The 23,186-nt window shown below is 42.8% G+C and overlaps 1 protein-coding gene across 1 annotated transcript in view; it reads left to right on the forward strand.

Annotated features, from left to right (window-relative positions):
* T265_09012 (hypothetical protein) overlaps positions 1-23,186 on the forward strand; it is a gene marked incomplete at both ends in the record, with an annotated part of 137,165 nt that overhangs the window by 75,502 nt on the left and 38,477 nt on the right. The window contains 15 exons of the mRNA XM_009174973.1: positions 332-490; positions 621-734; positions 1,823-1,933; positions 4,050-4,193; positions 4,492-4,611; positions 6,631-6,744; positions 9,862-9,975; positions 10,302-10,412; positions 14,306-14,422; positions 18,404-18,517; positions 18,794-18,904; positions 19,794-20,294; positions 21,504-21,791; positions 21,920-22,012; positions 22,573-22,915. Of these exons, the coding sequence (XP_009173237.1) occupies positions 332-490; positions 621-734; positions 1,823-1,933; positions 4,050-4,193; positions 4,492-4,611; positions 6,631-6,744; positions 9,862-9,975; positions 10,302-10,412; positions 14,306-14,422; positions 18,404-18,517; positions 18,794-18,904; positions 19,794-20,294; positions 21,504-21,791; positions 21,920-22,012; positions 22,573-22,915 (2,554 nt within the window). The remainder of the gene's footprint in view (positions 1-331; positions 491-620; positions 735-1,822; positions 1,934-4,049; positions 4,194-4,491; positions 4,612-6,630; positions 6,745-9,861; positions 9,976-10,301; positions 10,413-14,305; positions 14,423-18,403; positions 18,518-18,793; positions 18,905-19,793; positions 20,295-21,503; positions 21,792-21,919; positions 22,013-22,572; positions 22,916-23,186) is intronic.

The following is a 23,186-nucleotide window of genomic DNA, read 5'->3' on the forward strand; positions in this document are numbered from 1 at the left end:
TTATGGCTGACTAAAATCCGATGGAGCTGCAAAGCTGCCTTGTTAAAACAGTTGTTTGGGCGAAACCAATCGTCATAGGTTTGAAACCTCTTCAAATAGAACTCGAATGTGTATGATGCTCACTGTCAGGCAACGAACAGATATCCAATGGAAGTACGTGTATTTGTGTTGATGGTGTTGAGGTGCGTGAAAGGCACGATTATGAGGGCGATCGTTTATCACACTGGAGAACGAAATGTCACCTCACCGCTGCGACCAGCCACATACACGTATATCTCTTTGATCTCACTCTATGGACTGTCGCACTGCATGCATGGTAGAGCTTGCATAGCCGATGATATACCGTATGCGATTAAACTGTTACGTCATTCCGCAGATCCTTGTGAAGGTGTTCAGTGCCACCAGTACGCTAGGTGCGAACATGGCCGCTGTCGCTGTATGGATGGATACGAGGGCGATGGGCAATATGATTGCCGACCAATGTCCCGAGGTAGGCGCTTGATGAAATGGCATGCCGTTGAATGTGGGATTGCATGAATACCACATGGAGTGACCGATACCTGTCTGGTTGACCTATGCACATGTTGAGCTGTCGCCCTTGTCTTCACGTCAATCCACAGACCCCTGCGAGGGAATTCGTTGCCACATGAATGCACGGTGTATAAACGGACGCTGCCAGTGTGATCAGGGATTCGAGGGTGATGGGTATTATTCATGCAATCAAACTGTGCTCGGTGAGCGGTGCTTATAATCATTACCATTTGTATACGTGTCTTAAATGTCTGGGACCTCACCTATCCTAACGCTCAGGCTTACCTTGCCCCTCGTTATTCAATTTTACTGAATTCGTCAAAACAACTTATTAGTGCTGTTTGGCCGACTTTCTGTCTATATTTAACTTCCAACAGAATAATTCGAGTTTATTCGCTTACCGCTCTGTTGTCAACCTGTTTGCACAGGAATATGAAAAAAAACTGAGGCCGTAGAATGATTTTATAAGTGTACTCCATGGCCTATTGAAAATTTATGGTCACAGCTTCAGGCGTACGGTTTTGATCAGCCCTTGTTTCAGTCGGAAATCGTTTATCTATTGCGTGGATTTCACTCACTAGCTGCCCGAATTCCCCAGGAGCATTGGCGTTATTTATTATAATACACGTACACCACATGCCTTCGCTCCACTTTAAGTGACAAAAAATAGTAGCATTTGAACTGTCGCCTTTTATCTTCGAACTTGTCTACCCTCTGGTTCCCTGTCCGACCCACTGTTTGCCCTTTGTAGCTGCGAAATATGAGCGGACCTCAGGGTCCTTTTATAACAACTGGTAAAAAACGAGCATTTCAGAAGTTGAACTATTTATTCTCTGATTCTCAGCCTTATTCTTAGGCACCATTTGTAGTGTCTCAACTAGTTTTTTTCAAAATTAAGCCCCAACATCCTGCTGTTCTCATTAAGTCAGGGAGCTTGAGTGGTTTCCGGTTGTACCTTCCCGTTCACTCTAAATCTGGTCTATTTCTTGTACTCGTTCACGTTCGACTTAGACTCTAATGCACTTCTGTGTGCTTCCCACTTCAACTGATCGCGTTTCATTTTCTTCAGCTGAGAAGCTCAGATTCCGTTCTTTACTGAGTAGTGAGCCAGTAGAAATAGCTGAATGCTATTTTTTGAATGACGAATCGATGCACTTTTTGTTTATACGGTCCTTCTTTTTCGTTATGATCCATTTTATAAGGTGTTTGATTATCTGAACCCAGATATCACACTAAAATGCGTATTGGTATTCCAGTCGTATGTGTATTTATCTACTTATTCTTCAATTAGATTTGTGTGAAGGAGTCGTGTGTCACCAGAATGCCCACTGTCGCAATGGTCAGTGTGTTTGTAACCCGGGTTATGAAGGTGATGGATACTGGCGGTGTAGTCATCCTCGCGGTGAGGCTGAACGAAAAACCATATAACCTTGCATGATACTGCATAGTCGTTACTAATGTGGAACTGCCATTTTATTATATATCCATACATGTCTTGCCCGTTTTTGGGAGCCTGGTCGAACTGTAATTTTTAATCAGCTGATTTTTAACACGCTTGGCATCTGGGTGTCTGAATAGCTGCTAGTCAGCTGACTGTAGAGTTCGTAATGCTCTCTACATGGATCTGATAATTGCAGTTGTTCTATGAGGTAGGTCTATCGTCAAATCGCTCTCTAAACACACAAAAACACCACCGGAGGTTCTAGTTTCTAATTATCTATCTAAGTTGGATGGTCAAGCGAACTGAAGTTAATTAGCATCACCGGTGGCTGTGCCCCAAATTTATCCAGTACTGTTACATATCTGACAGTCTGCAGCACACAGTATTACTGCAGGTCAGGGGAAAACCAGGCTGATGGTATCGAAATAGTTTGACCTGAGTCACCGACTTTATCTCTCAAGTTGCTCAGCGCCTCTACTCGTTTTTAAGACCTCAAACACGAGATCGACTGTTTTATTGCAGTTGACAAATGGGCGAAATTGACCCTTGGCTCTTAGTGGAATAATCGTCTCTCCTATATATTTGCATGCGCTGTTTTATTGTTTTACGGTGTAGACACTTTGTTTTGCTCAGCACACCTGTACTCTCAGTATTCGACAACACAGCCTTCTAATTTGTTGGACCTGATGCGGTGCCATTTCTGGGGATCAAATATCGGCAGTAATCAATTTGACATGCTTGTTCGAAGCGAACTCCATACGAAATAAGCATTAGGCTCAACCGCAGAACAAATGTTTTCCCCTAAGTTGTCCTGCAGATTTTAGCGAAAAATACCCAAGTATTCGGGATAGGCTGCGGTAAAGACGAACTTCCCGCGCATGTTAATTTTTTTACCTTACTAAAAAGTTGCCTGGTCTCAGCAGTTCACTTTATTCCGTTTTTCAGGGTGATTTCAGTCTATGTATTTAAACCAATGACTTTGTTACACTCATTTAGTAGTGGGCCAAGTGGTGAAGAGACTAAACAGTGGGTGATAGTTGGTGGGATAAAAGTGGATCATAAGCTTCACAGACTATTGAAAGAGAGACCAACTGGTTGTCGACCTGTTCGCCAAGCTTGATCGTTGGGCAAAGGTTTCATAACCAATCAAATCAACCCTGTACTGTCGTTGCCGCTTAGACTGGTGACGAGACTTTGACAATCCAATCACTCAAGCGGCGCACTCGATCTACCCATTAGTCTCCGTGCCACAACCAAAAATAGCGCTTTTTGCTGATGAGGCAGAAAACTCATTAGGCGCGAACAAAATCAATATTCGAAGCCTTGGCTGTGCTTGAACATCATAAGAGAAGCGACTCCATTTAAAAAAGAGAATAGATTAATAAAGTTAGAGGTGACAATTTCTTGTTCAGAACGACCTTGACAATCAGCTTGCTCTCATCGGGTTCAAAATTCCCATGAAAGTTTACACAGTAATCAATACTGCGTGCTTTTCCGTTGCACAGTCTTCACGCTCTCTGTAACTCTCGCAGCTTGAATTTAATACATTCGAAATTCCCATGAAATTTTACACAGTGATCAATACTGCGTGCTTTTCCGTTGCACACTCTTCACGCTATCTGTAACTCTCGCAGCTTGAATTTAATACTTGGTCGAAATGATATTAAAACTTGACCACATTTTGTAACCGTGGGCCAGGCACAATTTTAGCCAGTGGTTGGAGCGATTTTTGAGTTGCTAATTTAGTCACACCGAAAGTCAGTAGGCTGCAGATATCAAGGTTCATGATATTATGATTTGGAGAACGCAAAATGGATTCCCTGCCAACAGGGCTTAAATTCCTGTCGTTGGAGCGGAACGTTTTTGCGCTGCGTATTTCGAGGTTAAAAGTATGCTTATTGTCAGCGAAAACGTTTGATCCACCTCCTAGACAGAAAAACATCTGATGACTAATTGTTATGTCCTCGTGTACTTTGTTTTGCTGCCTGTGGCGGAGATACTAAGATTACTTTTCAGTAAGATTAGTCAGACGCGATCCTTCTGTATTTCACGTTGCCAAATACATCTGACATTTTAGAACCCGAATTTATCAATGTATGCAAAGACGTAAGATGTCACAAATTCGCTTACTGCGACAACGGTCGATGTGTGTGTCGGGATGGGTTTCAAGGAGACGGTTACTGGTCTTGCACACCTCGAAGGGGTGAGGCGATTGTGACGAGTAATTATCCATCCAAGTAGCATGTTCATTTTACCGCGTGCATTCCAAACACTGCACTAGCTGCGCTGGTAATCCTTTTACTTTGTTTCGACAAACATTTTCACCCTGAATGCAGCTCGCCTAATTGCAAGCTGCCATGAAACTCACACTTCCATCAGTATGAAAAATATGTGAGGCGCACCACGTTGACCCGATTATAGCACTATATGCAAAGCATTCACTGCATGCGCAACCGGCCTAGTTCGGCGAATTGCACTGTTTTCGCGACCCCTTATTTACCGGACATATTCCATGACAGATCTTTGTGCAGATGTGAGATGTCACCCGAACGCCAGATGCGAAGCCGGTTACTGTCACTGCTTGGTAGGCTATGAAGGTGACGGCTACCGGGAATGTCGCGAACTTCAGCAGATGGAAGGTAAGGACACCTCAACTTGCTTACACAAACATCGGTTTGGACTGTACCTGTGCATTCACCTATCAGTTAAATAGAGAGGCCAGTCATACAATCATTATCTTTATGATTTATTAAAAGACACAGAAGTTTTTGGCCAATTTGCTGTGGGACACGTGTATCTAAAAAAGCTCACCCGTTGACTAAAGCTCCTCGTTTCTTGACCAAATTTCAGTGGTTCCACTGGCACCCAAGGGTTTACTAACCAGCCAAAAGCTTTTCTAATTACATTTATTGATTTCAGAGTATGACTGATTCTCCTTACAATTTTGATCACATGTCACCCCACAATATTTTCGACAGACTCCAGGAGTTCAAAGAAAGTAACTGTTCGATGGATTCTCAGTCATTAACCGAAATAGGTCCATCCGTAGGGTCATGAAAACACATGCCGTGATGATAGGTTGACTAAAGTATATTGGTCCGATTAAACCGTGGATCATTATTTTGTGCAGTTCAGCGTTTTCATAAATTGGGTGGCTTTGAGCAAACATTCTGAAGATGAAATCCAATTTTAACCTGTGATTTCGGTTTCGTCAATTTGGATAGTAAACACAAATGAATCAAATGTATCTAGGTGCCATCTGTCGCCTCTTCACGGTGAAATTGTTCTGTCCAGGCCACATCAAAGGCAGTGAAGCATCAGTGCCAACACTGATGTTGCTTTCTTGAATGATGATGATACATCAAATGTGCTTCACCGGACCCGAGATTTTCATTTAGCAGGGTTTATCACTCGTCAATTTGCCTGGCTTCAGCCAGATGTAACCTACGATCATCTGGCATGCAAAGCAACATATTACTGCCCCTATGCTAATTGACTCTCGATTTGTCCGAATTGGTAAATCTTTGAATCACATTAAGTTATTTGTTAGCCGAAAACAATAAGCCATTTCTAGAATTCCTGAATTATGCGGTGTTTTCTATATCGCTGTAGTACTATCAGTCATAATTTAAATGACTTTTGATCATTTAATGCCAATAGCAAACCCACCCATCACCCTTCTTATAACCTCAGAATCGGTACTAAAACTAAAAGCATTCCTGTATGCCACTCAAAGGCTTATCATCTACCCCTGTTTAAATAGCTGTTACGACTATTTGCGATAATACTACTGCTTGAAAGCAGCCATGTTTCTGCATTAAATTACATGGTTTATGGCGACCCCCCCCCCCCCAATTTGACATTTTTGTTCGTAAATGAACAAATAAAGATGTATGGGTCAGTGTCCTTGCGGCAAACATAGTTTTCCTGATTCAGTCTATTTTCCAGTTTTTCGAATTTACTTGTCTATTTTCCCGATTTTTCTCCGACAGACTCGTAGATTTGACCAGTTACATGGTGAGGTAGCCGAACAAACACCTCATTATGATGAAACGATTTTTAACGGGAGATAATTTTCTACATGGGAATCGCCTTGCACACCATGGTAGTCGATATTAATCCTTTCTCATAACTACTTGTGAGTAGTTAGATTTAACTGATGTAAAACGAACAACTAACATTCGTCTTGACGGACGGCTGATTTCATCCTATCTACTCATTTAGAAGTTGTTGAACCTTTCCACATAACTGCTTGTCGTGTCACAATATTAATATATTGGAGACGCCTATTCTGTTTCGCTACCAGATATACGAATCTCAACAGCTGCAGGTTGAATTTTCTGCCTCTTGATAAACCACCCTAGGGCGTTGCAAGAATATTTAGGAAAGATCACCTCTCCTTTATTAAAATTCACTCTAGCTGTTCAAGGAGACTGACATAAATTGTCCTCTGAGATTCGTCAGATGTGGTGGAACTACAGACGAAACCAGACGAAACAAAACATGGTATAATGGGGAAAGGACTCCGTGAACTACATTATAGGATTCACTCAAATAATGCTAAAACTAACTGATAAAGAATTTAGCGGGCACGAGTATACTATATTGTCGTTTTCTGACCAACTGTACCATCCCATCAAATGTGTACTTCCTCTCAGATCCATGTACCAAAGTACAATGCCATACCAATGCACGCTGTGAAGCTGGCGAGTGCCGCTGTGTTCCAGGCTATACTGGGGACGGATATCGAGAGTGTAGACCTGCTAAGGGGGGTAAGATTTTCTGAGTGGCATGCACAATTGCAGTTCGCATGCTCGGAAACTCGTGTATTTGCATGATGGGAAAGACCCTATTTTTAACTTGAAGTGTGGTTTTTCTGGTTTTCAATGAAATGTTCATGCCCGTTCCATCAAAGAAGGATCTTTGACGCGACAAGCAGCGAGTGCAAACAACCGTTTGTTATTCATCAACACATTTTTTCACACATCAATGTGCTGCTCACTTCCAAATCGTTTGTTTCCAAACGTAACATTTCCTTGAGAAATGACTGAATGTAAAAGTTTGGAATCTGGGCTGTAAATCCTCACTTAGGAGTGGGGAATCATCGGATGAGTCGAAAACCTGGATTTCAATTTACATAATTGGAGGATCTTGCATTATTCTCTCAGTGTTGAACGCCCTCACTGTCAGTGTCTCTAAAACCGATCATCGACGAAGGTTTTTATTTGTCCTTTTCATATAATCCCCTTTCTGGTCAACATGACTTTTCCAGAATATTATATTTAGAAACTCATTTCGTTTCTCCGCAAAATAAATAATTATGCACTTGCAAATCAAGGTAAAATAATATTCCTCGTTTTACAATACTGACATGGATAAATTTATAGCACACTTGATGTTGTTTGGTTGACTCCTTGTAGTGTACTTGGTGCCTTACCTTAGAAAACCACCTGATAGGTTTGTCCTGACTTGATAGCACGTGTCCAAGTCTATCAGGAAGGTCAGCTTCCTGAAGGCAACCACTGAATGCCCGAAATCTATCGTGACTCTCAACTCCGCTAGATATGAACCAGACAGACAACGTCTCCTCAGTATGCAGCGCGTCACAACCTTGTATCAAACCCAGACAGCGCGAGTTAGCGTTGATCAAGGCCAGACAACGCACCCGCAATATACAGCACGTCACAGCCTCGTACCAAAGCCAGACGTGTGCGTCAGCATTGGACCAAGTCCATACAGTGTCCCTCCAAAAAATAGCTTGAGACCGTTTTACATTCGCACTCGCTTGTTCGGAATATAGCTATTGTGTTCCCTTCTGTGAGTCCTTTTCTCCGGCAACTAGGCACTGGAGCGGGTCAGCAGCAGATACCTCAGATTGGCGAATCAGCATATATAACAGAGTCATGCAGCCAAGTCAATTTGCCGAAAATTCTATGCACCCATAGCACTGCGTTTCAACCTAACTGCTACAATGATGATAGTAATACTATGGATGATAATGATAAAAGCTCTGAATAGTTTCACAGACCCCGAGCCTGTTTTCTGTCGTTCAGTCATACTAGTCAAAGCCTGAAGTGAAATGAAGCCATCTTTGAGATAGTCTATGGTAACCACAAGATGGAAAACGTCAAGGACGAATGTCTCCGGACAAACTTAAAAGCAGTACAGCAGAATGAGCTGTTAAACAGCATACAGTGTTATTTTTCCTTCGGGTGTATGCCGTTGAAAATCATAGTAGCTGAGACGTAACAGATATTGTTGTGAGCACTTTCTAGGTTTGCCCCGATATTTGTGCAGGGGAAATTAGCCTATACTGTGAAGGCTAAGAGAATTGCACAACTGTCTCATCTACGTTGGAAGCAATCACCAGCTCAGGTCTCAAGAATTTCAAGCTTTTGAATTTCAAGTCAGCAGCTGAAACGCCACATAAGCGAAAATTTCTCCAGCGCTGGTCAAACTGGGACTCCCACGTTATGGAACATTCTTAATCAAGATCGCTCCACGCTACACTTCTGATTGATTCTCGTTCGGTGTATTATACGCTGAAATCTTATAAAATGTTATTAAAGCCAGCCTAGGTCGTGGAAGGTGATGTAGTATGCGGCTTACAGCCTCCGTAATTATTATTTTCAAGTGGTTTTATATAACCCGCTTCGTGAACGTCACGTTTATCACGTTCTCCCTACAGCTTTTTCAACAGGCAAAGAATGCTTTTTTTGCACTGAAGATCAGTTTCACAAATGATTCCCTGAGAGGTTGACCTCTGCTGACGGTGTTTCGTGTTTTATTTCAGATAACTGGAAAGGCTTCTTTCACCTGTATGTGTGCCAAATGCTCAGAACCTGTTGGACATTCTTTAAGTTTGGATAAAATTTTGGCAACCCATTTTGTAAACTGGGTATCGCTGCTTTCGAGACCTACATTTTCCAACGGATTTGGTTTCCTTGGAACTCTGCTCGGCCCAAAAATACTTCCTAATAAACAAATGCCGTCGCGGTGAACCTGATGTTCATTCTGACATCTTCCTACTTGAACGTAGTTCCTCTATTCATCAACGCTAACGAGGATTTACGCGCTACCTTTCAGCAAACAACAGTGAGCCGATATATTGCTTATGGCGATCGCATAAGTCATCGATAAATACTAATAGTGTATCGTTGCTACCTTTCGCAAACAACAGTGAGCCGATATATTGCTTATGGCGATCGCATAAGTCATCGATGAATACTAATAGTGTATCGTTGATGGGGCACCAGATTCATTCACTCGCGTCATGGATCTCAGAAGTATCTTAGCGGTAGTTATCAACGACTGCTCATCTGGAGCTTGTGGGTGCCCGTCTGCCTATGTTTCTAAAGCATGAAACAGCCCTAAAGTACATGGTCGTTGGCTTGTTCGCTGAGCTGGGAAATTTGGTTGCAAACGTTTCATCACCAATCGACGTGATATCATCAGTGGTTGTGGGCACAACCACTAACCCACCGCTACGCACAACTACGCACTGATGATGTCACCTCGATTGGTGATGAAACGTTTGCAACCAAATTCCCCAGCTCAGAGAACAAGCCAATGACCATCTGCGCTACCTGACCTACCGACATTATCCTCCATAGAAAGCCCCAAAGTACTCCTTGCTCCTCCGCTGTAGAGTGCCATCAATCTTAGGATAGAATATCTGCTCAATAGCGACAAATTGTGGGTATATGCGGCTGGTTGTTGGAGACGACGGTGTTGGGCGCGCTTGTCTGTCTTAAATGTTCTAACCTTGTGATCGGTAGCATGATCTTGTGCATGAGAACCCATACCGTTCCTGGAATAGATCGATATGCGTGCATTTCATTTGAGTTGTGAACTGAGAATAACCCAAACAACATATCCTATCTTCTTAGATCTCTGTGCTGGTGTACAGTGTCATGCCTTCGGTCAGTGTTATGAGAATCGGTGCTACTGCAGTCACGGCTACGTTGGTGATGGCGTCAACTTTTGTGATCCACGCACTGATGGTACGTTCATTTCAAATGGTTTGTTTCTTGGATATATTTATCTCAGTGAAATGGAAAAAAACAGTTTGGTACCAAGCACTTGAATACGGTAAATGCTTCTGATAGTTTGCTTGTTTGACGTTCGAGCTTCAAAACATGTATACAATCTAATATACCAGATACCTAAAAATTATTAGAAAACAGTCGTTAAGAGCTATTAGAGAGGTTGTGCGGAGTACCATAGTCTGTCCGAAGAATGGCCGTACCAGTCCTAATTGAGTTCAACCCATTCGTCCCTTTTGATAAATCGGAAACCGGGTACATGCCTTGTACTTCTTCCGTATTAGATCCGTGCGACAATGTGCGATGCGCCGCGAATGCCGCTTGTCACGGAGGTATCTGTTCATGCAATCCTGGATATAGAGGCGATGGTTATCATGAGTGCCGTTTAGCGGAAGGTGAGTGAAAATTCTTTTCATCAGTAGGCAAGCATGTTCGGGGTAACAGCCGAGACTGTCAATCACAGCGAACTATTAAAACGTAAAATTCATCAACAGCTAGTGAAGTAATGAGCTAAGTTTGTGTCATATTAACATCTGTCAGTCAGAGCAGTTACCTTAAAGTGTGATTTCATGTCCACCGCACACAGTCTTGAAAGAAACGGTTGTTGAAAGCCAGTGATCGTGGACAGTCGACCGTAGAACGCATAGTAACAACAACAACTTGTCTTGGATCATCCTGGATCTAGCCAGTATAGGGAACCATTCACGGAGTAATCTGGGTTCCCATTGTTGCCTGGGCTGTTTTAGCCTGCAGCTTACAGCCAATCTCAAATGACAGCAACGGTTCTGCAACTTTCAGGATTAGACTGAAAACGGTCTCGCTGTCGTATGCTGAAGACCGGATGAATTTCACAAGATACACGTATTCTTTGTCGAAAGGAAGATGACGCCCATAACAGATTTCCCTAACCAAGCACAAACCGTACCCCGTCGCCTCCATGAAGGCACGGTTCAGTACTCTCATGATCCGCAGATCATTTAGTGTTGGTGGTAGCTTCAAAATAAATAAGTAAGTAATTCCGCCTCACGGTTTTGCATGCGCTTCACACCTGCAAATTGTAAAGTGCTGCTGCGAGATTTGGTGGGCTCAAACGCCAACCTCATGGTTTCAGATGAACCAATTGAGTTAGGAGACAAATTTGTGTACCTAGGCTGTATCTATCCTCGTCGTTTCGCAAAAGATAATATTTACATCTGAAGTGGGAAGGCCAGAGCAGTCTTTGAAAACCTGCATCACTTGTGGCGAAGGAGGGACATCAGCTTATCCATCCATGGTCAAGTTTGCACTGCTTCGGTGCGCTCCATATTAATTTATGGGTCAGAAAATTTGCCGCTGCGCTCCGACTGCTCGGACGACGAAGCCACTACCAGCAAACTCGGTTGTGTTGATCCTTCTGAATAGGGACCTCAGACGGAACAATCAACCCAGGCGTTGAAAATAATATTCAGCGGATAGAAAAAATCTGTGAAATGTTGGAAACATTGTTGTTATTGTTTACCAGGAGTGTGCGAAGTCTATCTGGTGCTAACATTTCTAAAGTACATAGTTCATCGACGACAACTGAAAAACGTTCTCGATCATCGAACTTGACCTTCGGAACTCAGATATGTAAAGATTTAGGAGCGGCACATAATATAAATTCCATGCGGAAGACGGAATTTTAGTTGCTAATTTATATTACGCACTGTACTCACGCGACACACCACTCGCGACCCATGAAGGCACGTTCCACGAAAAACTGCTGCTTCCTATGCCTTCCGTGGACACCGGATTCGAGTAATATTATCGCCCAAATCTTACCCATTTTGGTTTAGAAGTGATCGAGTATGAAACCTCTATTAGGCGCCATAAGTTATGGTGGTATAAGCTGTTTCTAAGAGTATTAGATGGCCTTTGTACGACCCGATGGTATTGTGAAAAATTATGCCTCCATGTTCCGATCGAGAGGAGAAAGTTTAAACATGACTGGAAAGCTGTGGATACCTCGGTAGAAATCGCCTTTTCTGATGAGACTGCAAGCGGAGAAAAGACCAAAAGGTGGTAATATAAATTCACATCGTGCACGAGTGGAGCAATAGCCCTGATTAACACCCAGCCTACATGTGTCTCACCTGGAAGGCGTTGCAAGCTTAATGAGACGGTCATCTATCATCGGAGACTATTTTGGTGGACCTCCTGAGAGATAAAAGACCCGTTTCGTCACGTGACGAGCAGACGGGGTGCATCATCGGATAGGCAGTCGGAAAGCACTACCAAGAGGAACCATTTAACACAGCCAAAACATTAGTCTAACTAGTACATTTCTGTCAGGGGCACTGCTCTTATCCGTCTTGCCATCTTTAACGTCCTTATACTGTTAACTAAACTGGAACGTTTACATTGCTAAAACAATAACAAAATAATCTTGGGGCATATAAGCCTGTGAGTAACAGCTGACACTCTTTGTATCATCGTACTTTATCGTACCCAGAGCACGCTTCTTCCTACGGTTAGATACTACCGGTTGTCAGAACCAACCTACAAGCAATGTAAACTGTTGAATAATTTCCAACGTGGAACCAATGTAGAGTGAGAAGTGGAGGCGAAACACTACAACCAGATTCCCGATGGACTTAGTGACCAACAGCATCCCGAACAAGTGTGCCGAGAATGAGATATCAAGTTGAGTTATACAGCACCTTACTTACAGATTGAAGGTGAGCAAAGGGAATCTCCATCAAACAGTTTCTGGTAAAGAAAGCCTAGGAAATGCTCTGGGCAAAATATTTTTCCTCAAAATATCGAACTTTCGCCAGCAACAAGTGCAAGCGAGAATTGCCGACGTAGCCAGCAACTTAAAAAAAGTAAATTCGCGAATCCACTGGTATACCAATCATTTTACGACTCCTGGTATTCATCAGAATTATCTATTCCGGGTAACATCCGTTGATAACCAAATCTGAAGGCCATAAAGGCTCCGTGTGGTCAGTAATGACAAGCAAGTCAAGATGGGTTTTTCCTCTCTTGGGACATATCATGCGGTCGCAGGCGAACCGTTCACACGGTCACCTGAAACTCACTGCGTCTGCAGCTGCATGTTCATATGTGTCAGTGGATGATGTGGGTTGCTTGAACTGATATTCTGGAGCACAGTCTACTCACGTCTCACTGTCACTTCTGCGTCCCATCACCTGCCCACTTTTGCGTGTATACTAATGCACTTTGAACTTTGGTGCCGACGCTTTCCCGCATCTCACAAACGGACCAGCCTTCTTTGCTTCTATTCACAAAATATATTACTGTTTTCATTGTCACAAAACTAGCTAGGTCTTCGTTGGATTTGTTACTTGCCTGCATTATACCATCTCCAGTGTGGTACATCTTTTGTGGCTTCATCAAGCGAACCCAGTGATCAATTGGTAATCAAACGACGAAGGAACTGGGTTACACCTTTTAAAAAGTGCTACAGGGTTATATCTACTTTCAGCTTTTGGTGTTACTCGTTGATACAAGCAAAAGACGCATCCAGATACCGAAATGAATAGTGGGCATGGGTCCCTGAAGCTAGTTGTCAGTGAAATGCCTGTTTGCTAATTTCTACGTGTGTACCTGGAGTTAACCTTTGGTTAACCCCTGAGTCTTGTCTCTCTGAATTTGTAAATTTCAACGTGTGTACCTGGAGTTAACCTCTGGTTAACCCCTGAGTCTTGTCTCTCTGAAGTTGTCACTGCTCGTCATCATCATCGCTATCAAAGACAGCAACATCAATGTTGACACTCGCGCTTCAGTGCCGTACTTTGCTATCCATCTCCATATACAAAACGAACACAAGCTCCATATTCACAGCGCTGTAAAATTTGTCATCTATTAATTGGCTTGTATTCACCAAGTTTCTTTTACGAAGAAGTGCAACAGGATATACGTATCATTTTAAGCATTAAATTAGATTCATAACTTTCGTGATCATTGCTCATTGCTTGATTTCATGGTTAGCTAATCCACAGGTGTTACGTCCCCTCTCAAAACCAAGGGATAAACTTATATCGAGGATGAATTGTAATTTGAATGCACTATTCTACCGAATCCACAGTTTGAGGGCTTGGACACCCATTTGGAAATCTTGGAATTAATGGAAATGTCGAACGTGTGCCCGGTGATCCCAAACGGGTTTCATCGTACTCATACAGACTGGTGTTTGTCATTGAAACATAACGCAATCGCATGTTTGGTTGAACCAAACTGTAAGCCGAGAACGTATCACGTTTCAGTCACCGAAATCAAACACTAGTTGGTTGCATTTGCGTTTCAGATCCCTGCGCCCAAGTTCGCTGTCACCAAAACGCTTATTGCGAAGGTGGTGTCTGTAGGTGCATGGAAGGTTTTCAAGGTGACGGTGTGTACGAATGTCAACCGAGAATGGCGGAAGGTGAGTGCATCATTCAGTGGGAAATTTGACCTTACTTGTTCTTTCGAAATAGAAGTAACTTTTCCAACTTAACACAAAACCCTTGAGCTGAGCGTTGCGTTGGATAAAACTCCTCAACTTAGAGTTCATTCGTGGTTCCCGGTCCTTAGTTCTCATTCAACAGTGTACGGAGAAAACATGCACCTTTGGGACATTCCGAAAGCGATTAATGGGCATGCTGTTTGGAAACAGAAAAACGGCACATTAAGGCAGATCATTTCGGTGGATCCTTCAAAACACAATGGTTAGCCGGGTCAACACAACACATCAGTTTCCATCTTGATGAAGATCACATCTTAAGTGCAAATCTTTTGGTGAATGCTCCTTGCCGCGCGGAATTTTTTTATCCAAAGCACACTCTAAAGGTCATCGTGTCCAGAACAAACCAATAAAAAAGATGTCATAGTAAACCCATGAGAATAACGTAAACGATGCTTTTCAAACAGTATTCAATACGCTGATGACAAAATTGTTGATCAAAAATGGCCCAGACGAGTGCACGCTAGAAATGTTAGCTCTGGCGAGCATGGAGTGCCTTTTCAGCTGAGAAATTCACTTGGATGGAAGTTGTGTGAAGATAGGTTTCTTCTCTACTCCCAATATCGGTCCACTGATCTCCATGAACCTTGTCACACACCCGTTTACCTAAGCTTGTTCAAAATAAGTTCCATTTTGTTTTCTACAGTATCGCCGAGCCTATCATTGTTACCCACATGGGCAAAGAGCGGACTAGGTTGCGCTTCCTATGTAAAGGCACGAAATGTGGACATCTGCACACTGCCCTGTAATTATTGGTTTTTAGTACATCACACTTTGTAACGAGCCATCGAACCGCCTAATCATGTCGAGAAAATTGGCCTACAATCCCAGCTGTATTTCTTAAACTGATTGATGAATCAACACGACAAACTTGTGAAAACTTGCCCACCACCTAATATATATCATCCACGTAAAGCCTTTAGGAGCTGCATCTGCTTACTGACTGATAAAGCTGATGATAGTCCAGTTTTCCAATAAATGTGTCGCTGAGGGAAGCACCCAACAAATAATTCTTAGCCACCCCATTAAATTCAAGCTGTGCATTTGAAGTGCAACGCACCAAGACCTCTTTTTTCTCTGTGCGGTTCGTCACACCCGATAAAAACAGCTAGTTTGCTGAGCACTGTGGAAAGCTGGGAAGTGAAAAGACGTGCCTTTCAAACTTTAAGGAGGAGCTGGAAGACCGCAATAAACTGAATCCATACAAAAAGCCAGCACGGCGTCGGTTCAGAGGGCACAAGCTTTCATCTTAAATTTAAGATAAATCAAATGATGTTTAGTAGGTAAAATGCAGTAAAAAAATAACCGGTGGGGGGCCACCGCAAGAAACGAAGCTTTTGGCCTCTTCCTGGTGACCAGCTCCTTCAGTGGCAACCGGTAGATGCATCCAGTTGTAAAAAACTGCGCGAAAATTATAATGGCTTCGAGGAATGATTTTTTTAAAATTATTCAGTAGCCCTTAAAGTGAGTTCCCCCATATATACATATATATATATATATATATATATACCATTACGGCAAACTACCTGAGTGGTCTGAACAGCCTCCTCAACAGCGATTTTCTTCAATTCTTTATTTGTTTTTATTCAAGACCATAGTCAGTGTCCCTAGTTGTATGTGACGTGATCTGCGTACGCTCAAAGCCGTCATATGACGGCCTTAAAAACCAAATTGTCTCGCATCGTCATTCATAAGTGATCGGAAAAATAGCGAACACCTGGGAATCAGCTGCTGCTCCAGGTGTGAGCAGTCCCTGAAGCAACTGTTTCCTTGGTGCAACCTGGATACACGATGGGCAGAAACAGATGCACCCAAATTACAAACTGAAATAAAGGATCGTTCACTTACTTTGTGTCTGCAGATATCGGTGACCTCCCGGAATAGAAGAGATTACTCTAGTTTAGCATATCCACATGAAGTCATCATCATCATCATCGACAGCATGACATCAGTGTTCAACACCGATGCTTCGCATGAAGTACTTGGTGATGAATTATAATTACTGGGAAAATAAATAAATTATGCAAGGTCACGGTGTTGAATACGTCTACCGGGCAAACCCAAACAACCTCTGCTGAATAAAATTCCAGTTTCCACTTGGAATCTCCCCGAGCAAAACATTTGTGAGGACCAACCAGTGGCACTGCAGTACGAAATAAAGACGGTTACGATCAAAGGAAATGCTGTTGGATCTTTGAGGCATATTTGGAATTTTTTATCACAAATCCTATGGGAGACTGCAGGGAATATTCTTACTATCTCAGATAAGGTTCTTCTGTCGTTCTGAGCTTGTTTTGCTCCAAGGAGGTTTTACAATAAACTTTTCGGGAGATGTAATTTAGAGAACCAGACGATGAACAAAGCAATAATTCATTTCTTAAGACACAGCGTTAGATGAGATTTCATCGTATGCTCACGCTAGTTTGAATTTGTCTTCATAAGTTTTCTGAGCCCCTCGTCGAAATACGGGGTAAGTAAACAAGAAAGCCAGTAATTGGATCAGTATTTTATGACGATTTCCCATTAGTGGACAATTAACTGTCTAGCAAATTAATTGACCTAATCAAAGTAAAACCTAGCACTTGCTTGTTCCAAAGGGGAAATCGCCAAGCAAATAAGCAGAGGAACCACTGAGTTAGCGTAACTGTCTTTTTTGGAAAGTTTAGAAACAGTGCTTCTCGGTTCCTCATCATAGACTGGCTTTAGTTACAGAATAAAATCCTCAGGAAAATTGCCAAACCTCCTCACACTTCCAACAATTGCCACCTTGAATTACGTCCCAGATTTGCGTCATTCAAAATTTCCATCGAACCACCGAACCTAATTTTGCTGCCTCCCTCAAAAGTCCATGACATTTTTTTCGGTGCGGAAAGCATAACCCAGGAAATAAAGTCGTAGAGATGGGGAATGTCATAGAAATCCGCTGAGTTGCTACGTATGACCTCTTCTGGAAAGTGACTTTCTTTCGGGAGGGAGAGGTCTCTGCAGGAAGGAGTACTGCGTGACAATTTAATAGAAGAGGCTCTTCTTATGCTGTCCTTACAATCAGCACTTTTGAGTAAGCCAATCTCGATTAGTTATGATGACACCTTTAAGGATTCAGATGAGCCTTTTCTATATATATATATATATATTATATATATATATATATGCGCCTCAAAAGTTGATCGCTCTTTGCCATGAACGAGTATGCCGCCAAAAGTGAAATGTATCACACACTTGGTACCTGAGCTGTACCATTTTCTAAAAGTGAAATGTATCACACACTTGGTACTTGAGCTGTACCATTTTCTGGTGCGGTTTTAATTGTTCCCCATCGTACTGCGATCAGCAGATCACGCAAATAGACACTGCGTGCAATAGATTAGATACCAAAACCATCGACATATCGACCGAAGAACGCGAGAAGCCTACAGATTAGGTGAACGATTTGGAAGGTAGAATATCTACTTGTCTATTGGCGCAAACCAAGTTTTAATGAAAAGTACTTTTGATTTAACCTCGGTGATAAGGCCTGGAAACGTTAAGATAAAACGGGCAGTGTGTTGTCGAACAGTCTTTTCAGAAAAAATCACACGTAGTCTGTTATGTCAATAGAAATATGTTCATCTGCTTAGCAGGTCACAAAATGCACCGAGGACGGTTTGAAAACAGGTTTCCTCATTTATGGACCTAACCAGCTCGGGAGGTTTTTGGAAGTCCATACCTTCAGATGTATAAGCTAAACGTATGGGGAACAAATGGAAATACGCAATATGCAGTAATAAAACCAAATTAGAAGGAAAATGGCTAGATGTTTCCAAACTATATTTCGCTCACCTTGTATGTTTCCGTTGTGGAGTAAACTAGTTCGGATTAGAAACAAGTTTGATCTTTTCATAAATCATAAATACGTTGTAACAGATCTGTGTTCCAAAGTGCAATGTCATCCGGATGCCGACTGTTATCAAGGACAATGCATGTGTCGACCTGGCTATGTTGGAGATGGTTATCGATACTGTCACTATTCGGGTTGGGGTAAGTAAAACACGTCCACGGAAAGCACCGTATATCCGAAGCTTCCGGTTGCACGTCGCACGCATGAATTTGCATGGCTGTTTAGCTAAACCGAACGCGGAAACACCGTTGAAACTGACAACAATAAATGCTTGTTAGCAAATAACTCGATTAGCGTTTCTTCGTTGCCACACGATCATAACCCACTAACCTCCTTTCCTCCTGGGACGCATACCCAATGAAAGCAGTTTGAGAAACTTGATCTGCTTGTTATACGTTCACACCATCCTTTTGTAGGACAATGTATTGACCAGAACTGCCACCCGTATGCTCACTGCGTCAACGACAGATGTCAATGCAAGCCTGGATTTGAGGGTGACGGATATTCGGTCTGTACCCCAAGTTCATGTGAGTTTACTAATTTTCAAAGTAGAGGTTTCGACATAGTGGCTAAAAGAAACCTAGTACCCTGCCTAAGATATGTACACGCATGCGTGCTTCGCCTTTCCTCAGACAATGCATTCCCGTCAAATCATAACCAGGCTTGTTCTGGTTTACACAGTGTCATTCTTATCGCTTAGACTATGGGCCATGCACACACGCCCCCATCAGATTTATCAAGAATTGATCGTCTGAATACGGTTGATCGAGATCGAATGGAGTGAATGGGCTTTTTAAGGTATCTCCCTTTCAGAAAAGGTCAACAAAGGCTGCTGTGTACAAATACTCAGTGCAGCATTTATTATCAGTACGGGTAAATTTTATCACCCAAAGTCTGATTTAGTGCCTGAATAATGACTTAGTAAACGAACCACGGTGACGTTTTACGGCCAGATTCATTCATACTGCCGTGTTTTAAACCGACGATAAGGTGAACAAGAGGTACAAATAGCTCAGGAGGACAAGACACATACTAAGAAGTCCACGTGAAAAATTACAATTGTTGAGGTCAAGGAATAGAGAGCAGGGGGGAGAATTTGCACTACAGTCTTTCAAACTTGAGAGCAGTGAGAGGTGTTCTGTGTACTGTGAAGTGGTCCTAGGCGGAGTCTTATAGTACCCCAGAAATCCACCCTTCGCGTACCATCATATGTGGCGTAATTCCTGTCAGCACTGATATTCAGCGCATTCCTTCTAGCTGTAAACGAGGTTTTTCTAGTTCGCCGCTGAATTTTTTCTGTAGATGTGCTTTTATGTTTATATGATTATGCGCTTTGGTTGGGATTTCGTACAAATCAGCTTGGTTTTTTATTGAGCACGTAGAATCTGAAACGGTCATTTTGTTTTTTAATCATAGCGGTTGATCCGAGTCGATGTGAGAACTGCCGTGGAATACCGCTAAACGAACTGGCCCAGTGTATCAACGGTCGGTGCGTCTGTGCCCAAGGCTTCATTGAATCGCGTCCGGGGACGTGCACCGAATGTGTCCCGAGTGATTGTCACGTCAATGCTGCGTGCTTACCCAATGCCCAGTACGGTGGAGTCTATTCCTGTCAGTGCAAATCGGGCTACAGTGGTGATGGTGTAAAAAATTGTGACCCGGACAGAGGTGTCGGACCTGAGCTTGATCCGACATGTGGTGGAGGTTGTTACGTCCGAAATTCCGAATGCAATCGACTAACCGGGCGATGTGAATGCCGACATGGCTATGATGGTGATGGACGGATTAGCTGTACCTGGAACTGCCAACTTTGTTTGCCAAAAGCCATTTGTGATCGAGAAAACGAACGCTGTACCTGCATGGAAGGTTATTACGGAGATGGTCAAACCTTCTGCGAACGCATTACACCTCAACCGGGTAAGCTTCTGATTTCCGTCTTACTATCCCCTATTTACCATTGCGTCTGACTAACTTGACCAGAACACAAGCATGTGGAAGTTAATGTGAAGTTAATGTGAATTTAATGTGAAGTTAATGTGAAAGTTAATTTGACAATAACTGATACTAAATGAGATGTGGTTATGTCTAGTTCTCACTAAATTCACACATTTCTACCCAAACGGCCCACTGACCAGTTCCACATTTTCTACTTAGCACATTAAACAAGCCTGAACAGCAATGGGACTATGAAAGGGAATTCGGTGATAAGACCCGACCACCAGCCCACATGCCCACCACGGTGATGAATCAGTACCCCTCTGTTTTCAAACCATTGCGACCCAAGAGAAACCTCTCCAAATAGGGGTATTTGTTTTTGAGAGCTCATAATCAAAACTTGGTGTGCCATTGCTTTAAACAGGAGCCATTTCCCGAAAGCAAAACAAATGACTCCCAGGTGCATGGGGATGACTCTGGGGCATGCTTGAATGTTACCACAGTTGAGTTACAGCTGATTACAAAAAATACGCTGACTGGTGAAAGGTCACAACCCAACGGAGTGTTAAGCGAGATACCCAATAATTAATAGGACAGAAATGTAAAAGTATCATCATCATCGTCTTCGACAGCATAACACCAGTGTTCAATACCGACACTTCCCTGCCGTATAGGTATCATGGTTGTAAGTGGGTTGGGGTACTGTCGAGGCGCCCACACCTAGACAGGAGGGTCCTCGACCAGAGCCTTTGGCTCAAAGGCGTAACCGCAAGGAAGCGGTGTTTGGCGGGGAATGTAAATACATTATCATTCCTGCGGAACAAGTTGCCACATGTTCCAACCCCCAACCTGGAGGACCAGGAGACTGTTCGTCAGACCTCTAACCATTGACCAACTTGGTATGAAAGTCTGTCTGAGTATCGCGGGGACAACCCCCAGTATAGCTCAATAGGTCGCTGAGATGCGCAAATCGTCACACCACGGTAAGGTCCAGTCGCTTCGCGACGCAATACAAAAGTAACTTACATGCATTCAAACATTTAACAGTTTAGTTAGAACGGAACTAAAAATTCTGCATGCGGAACGAAGTTACCAGGCCAAACACCGGAAAAATTAGCAGTGAAGGCTTTACTTGGAACACGTGCTCAACGCCTAACCAGATTCACCTTCACTTCCTTTACCATAAAACAGAGCCAGTGACGGTGCAAATAACTGGTCAAGGCGATGTTATCCGCGTAGCTGACCTACAAAAACCACTAACACTTTTCTGCTACGTTACCACGAAGGACGAATCGATCACCGGCCAGTGGACACAGCCAAAAGGAGCTCAGCCAGCCGAGGTTTCTATGAACCGACTTCCAACAGGACTTGAGATTCAGTTGCGTATTGCAAAGCCAGCGCTAACTGACGCCGGACGGTATTACTGTCGTGCGAAACAGGCGGAAGCCTACATTGACGTGGCAATTCACGAAACCGCAAGTATGTGTGAACAGACTAGCTACCATGGTGAAATCGAAGTGTATTTCTAACGTAATCATCCTAGATCGAAAGATTTATCGACGTTTTGTTGACTTAACAAGTGCTAACACTCCTGTCTGTCATTTTAGTGCCATATGATATTTTCCTAACAAGTGACGACGGAATATTGAAGGTACGTTCAAGTGGGCAAAATTCAACAGTTGCCTCTCTTTGGAACCTTGGTGAGTCCTTGTTTACTCTTGTCCCCACATCCCACTTCATTAGGTTAATGATGAATGTATAGTGTTGAATAACAAACTTACTGATATTTCCAACAAATCTGGAAAGTCCTCATATACCAGCAGCCCACGCAGATTTTACTTCCCATTTTTGTATTCCATGAGTGTTTAGAATATTCGAAAATGATTCAAGCTCGATGGAGGTCAACTTCCGATTGATCGAAGAAATGTCATTATTCCGCCCCATTTAAAGCCAAGTACTAGGAATACTCAGTGTGTGGAGAGAAAACACAAACGCCTTTTTATCTATAAAGATTTACATCGAATAACTTAGGTTAAAAGCTTTAAATCACAGCATATCAATGCAAACAGTTCATTCAAATTATAAAGAATAATCGATCCATGCCGTTTCCAGGTCATAGGTCGAAGATCCTAACCCAACTGAATGAGAGATGTTCCAGAGTCGCGGTTCCGCAGCATACGTATCCATATGCGCTAGTTAAAACATGTGGTTCTTGTTGACTTTATGCTTATCGCACGTAATTATTTCCCTTCCAACGTAGCGGAGAACAACAAGTACGCCAGAGTAGCCATGGTGACCGACTGTAACAGACAGTCCGTCATCTATACTTGCGACTTTGGCAATACAATTCGATGGGGTAATGCTCATCACACGCAGAAGGAACTGAGTACTTCCAAGATTTATCAGTCGCAGCTGGCTCGATTCCGAAACTTGGCGGTTGATCCACCATCTGGAAACATTTATGCCTGGGATGAAGCTGCAAGCCAAATGATCGTGCTCAATCCCGACAAACCGCACATGAAGCACACACTGAGTAATATCGGAAGTTTCAAGCAAGGTGAACCAGTTCGCCTAGCCGGAATGGCTTTACATTCGTCACGAGGGTAAGTTGGTTTCGGGTTCTGAGGGGCGAAGTTATTAATTTTGAATGTAAATGTAAGGATTTAGATGTTACGGTGAATAACCACGGGTTCTACTACGCGAATTAATTTAGAAGTTATTACTTTTGAATGTAAATGTGAGGATTTAAATGTTACGGTGAATAACCACGGGTTCTACTAGACACAACAATCGAGGAAAAAGAAATCTATTTCGCCCTTACCAAGGCCCTTCAGTAGTGAACTTGATGGGGCTCGAGGCCATGAGCAATCAGTA

This window comes from Opisthorchis viverrini (assembly GCF_000715545.1).
Source record: "Opisthorchis viverrini unplaced genomic scaffold opera_v5_249, whole genome shotgun sequence".
Taxonomy (NCBI): Eukaryota; Metazoa; Platyhelminthes; class Trematoda; order Opisthorchiida; family Opisthorchiidae; genus Opisthorchis; species Opisthorchis viverrini.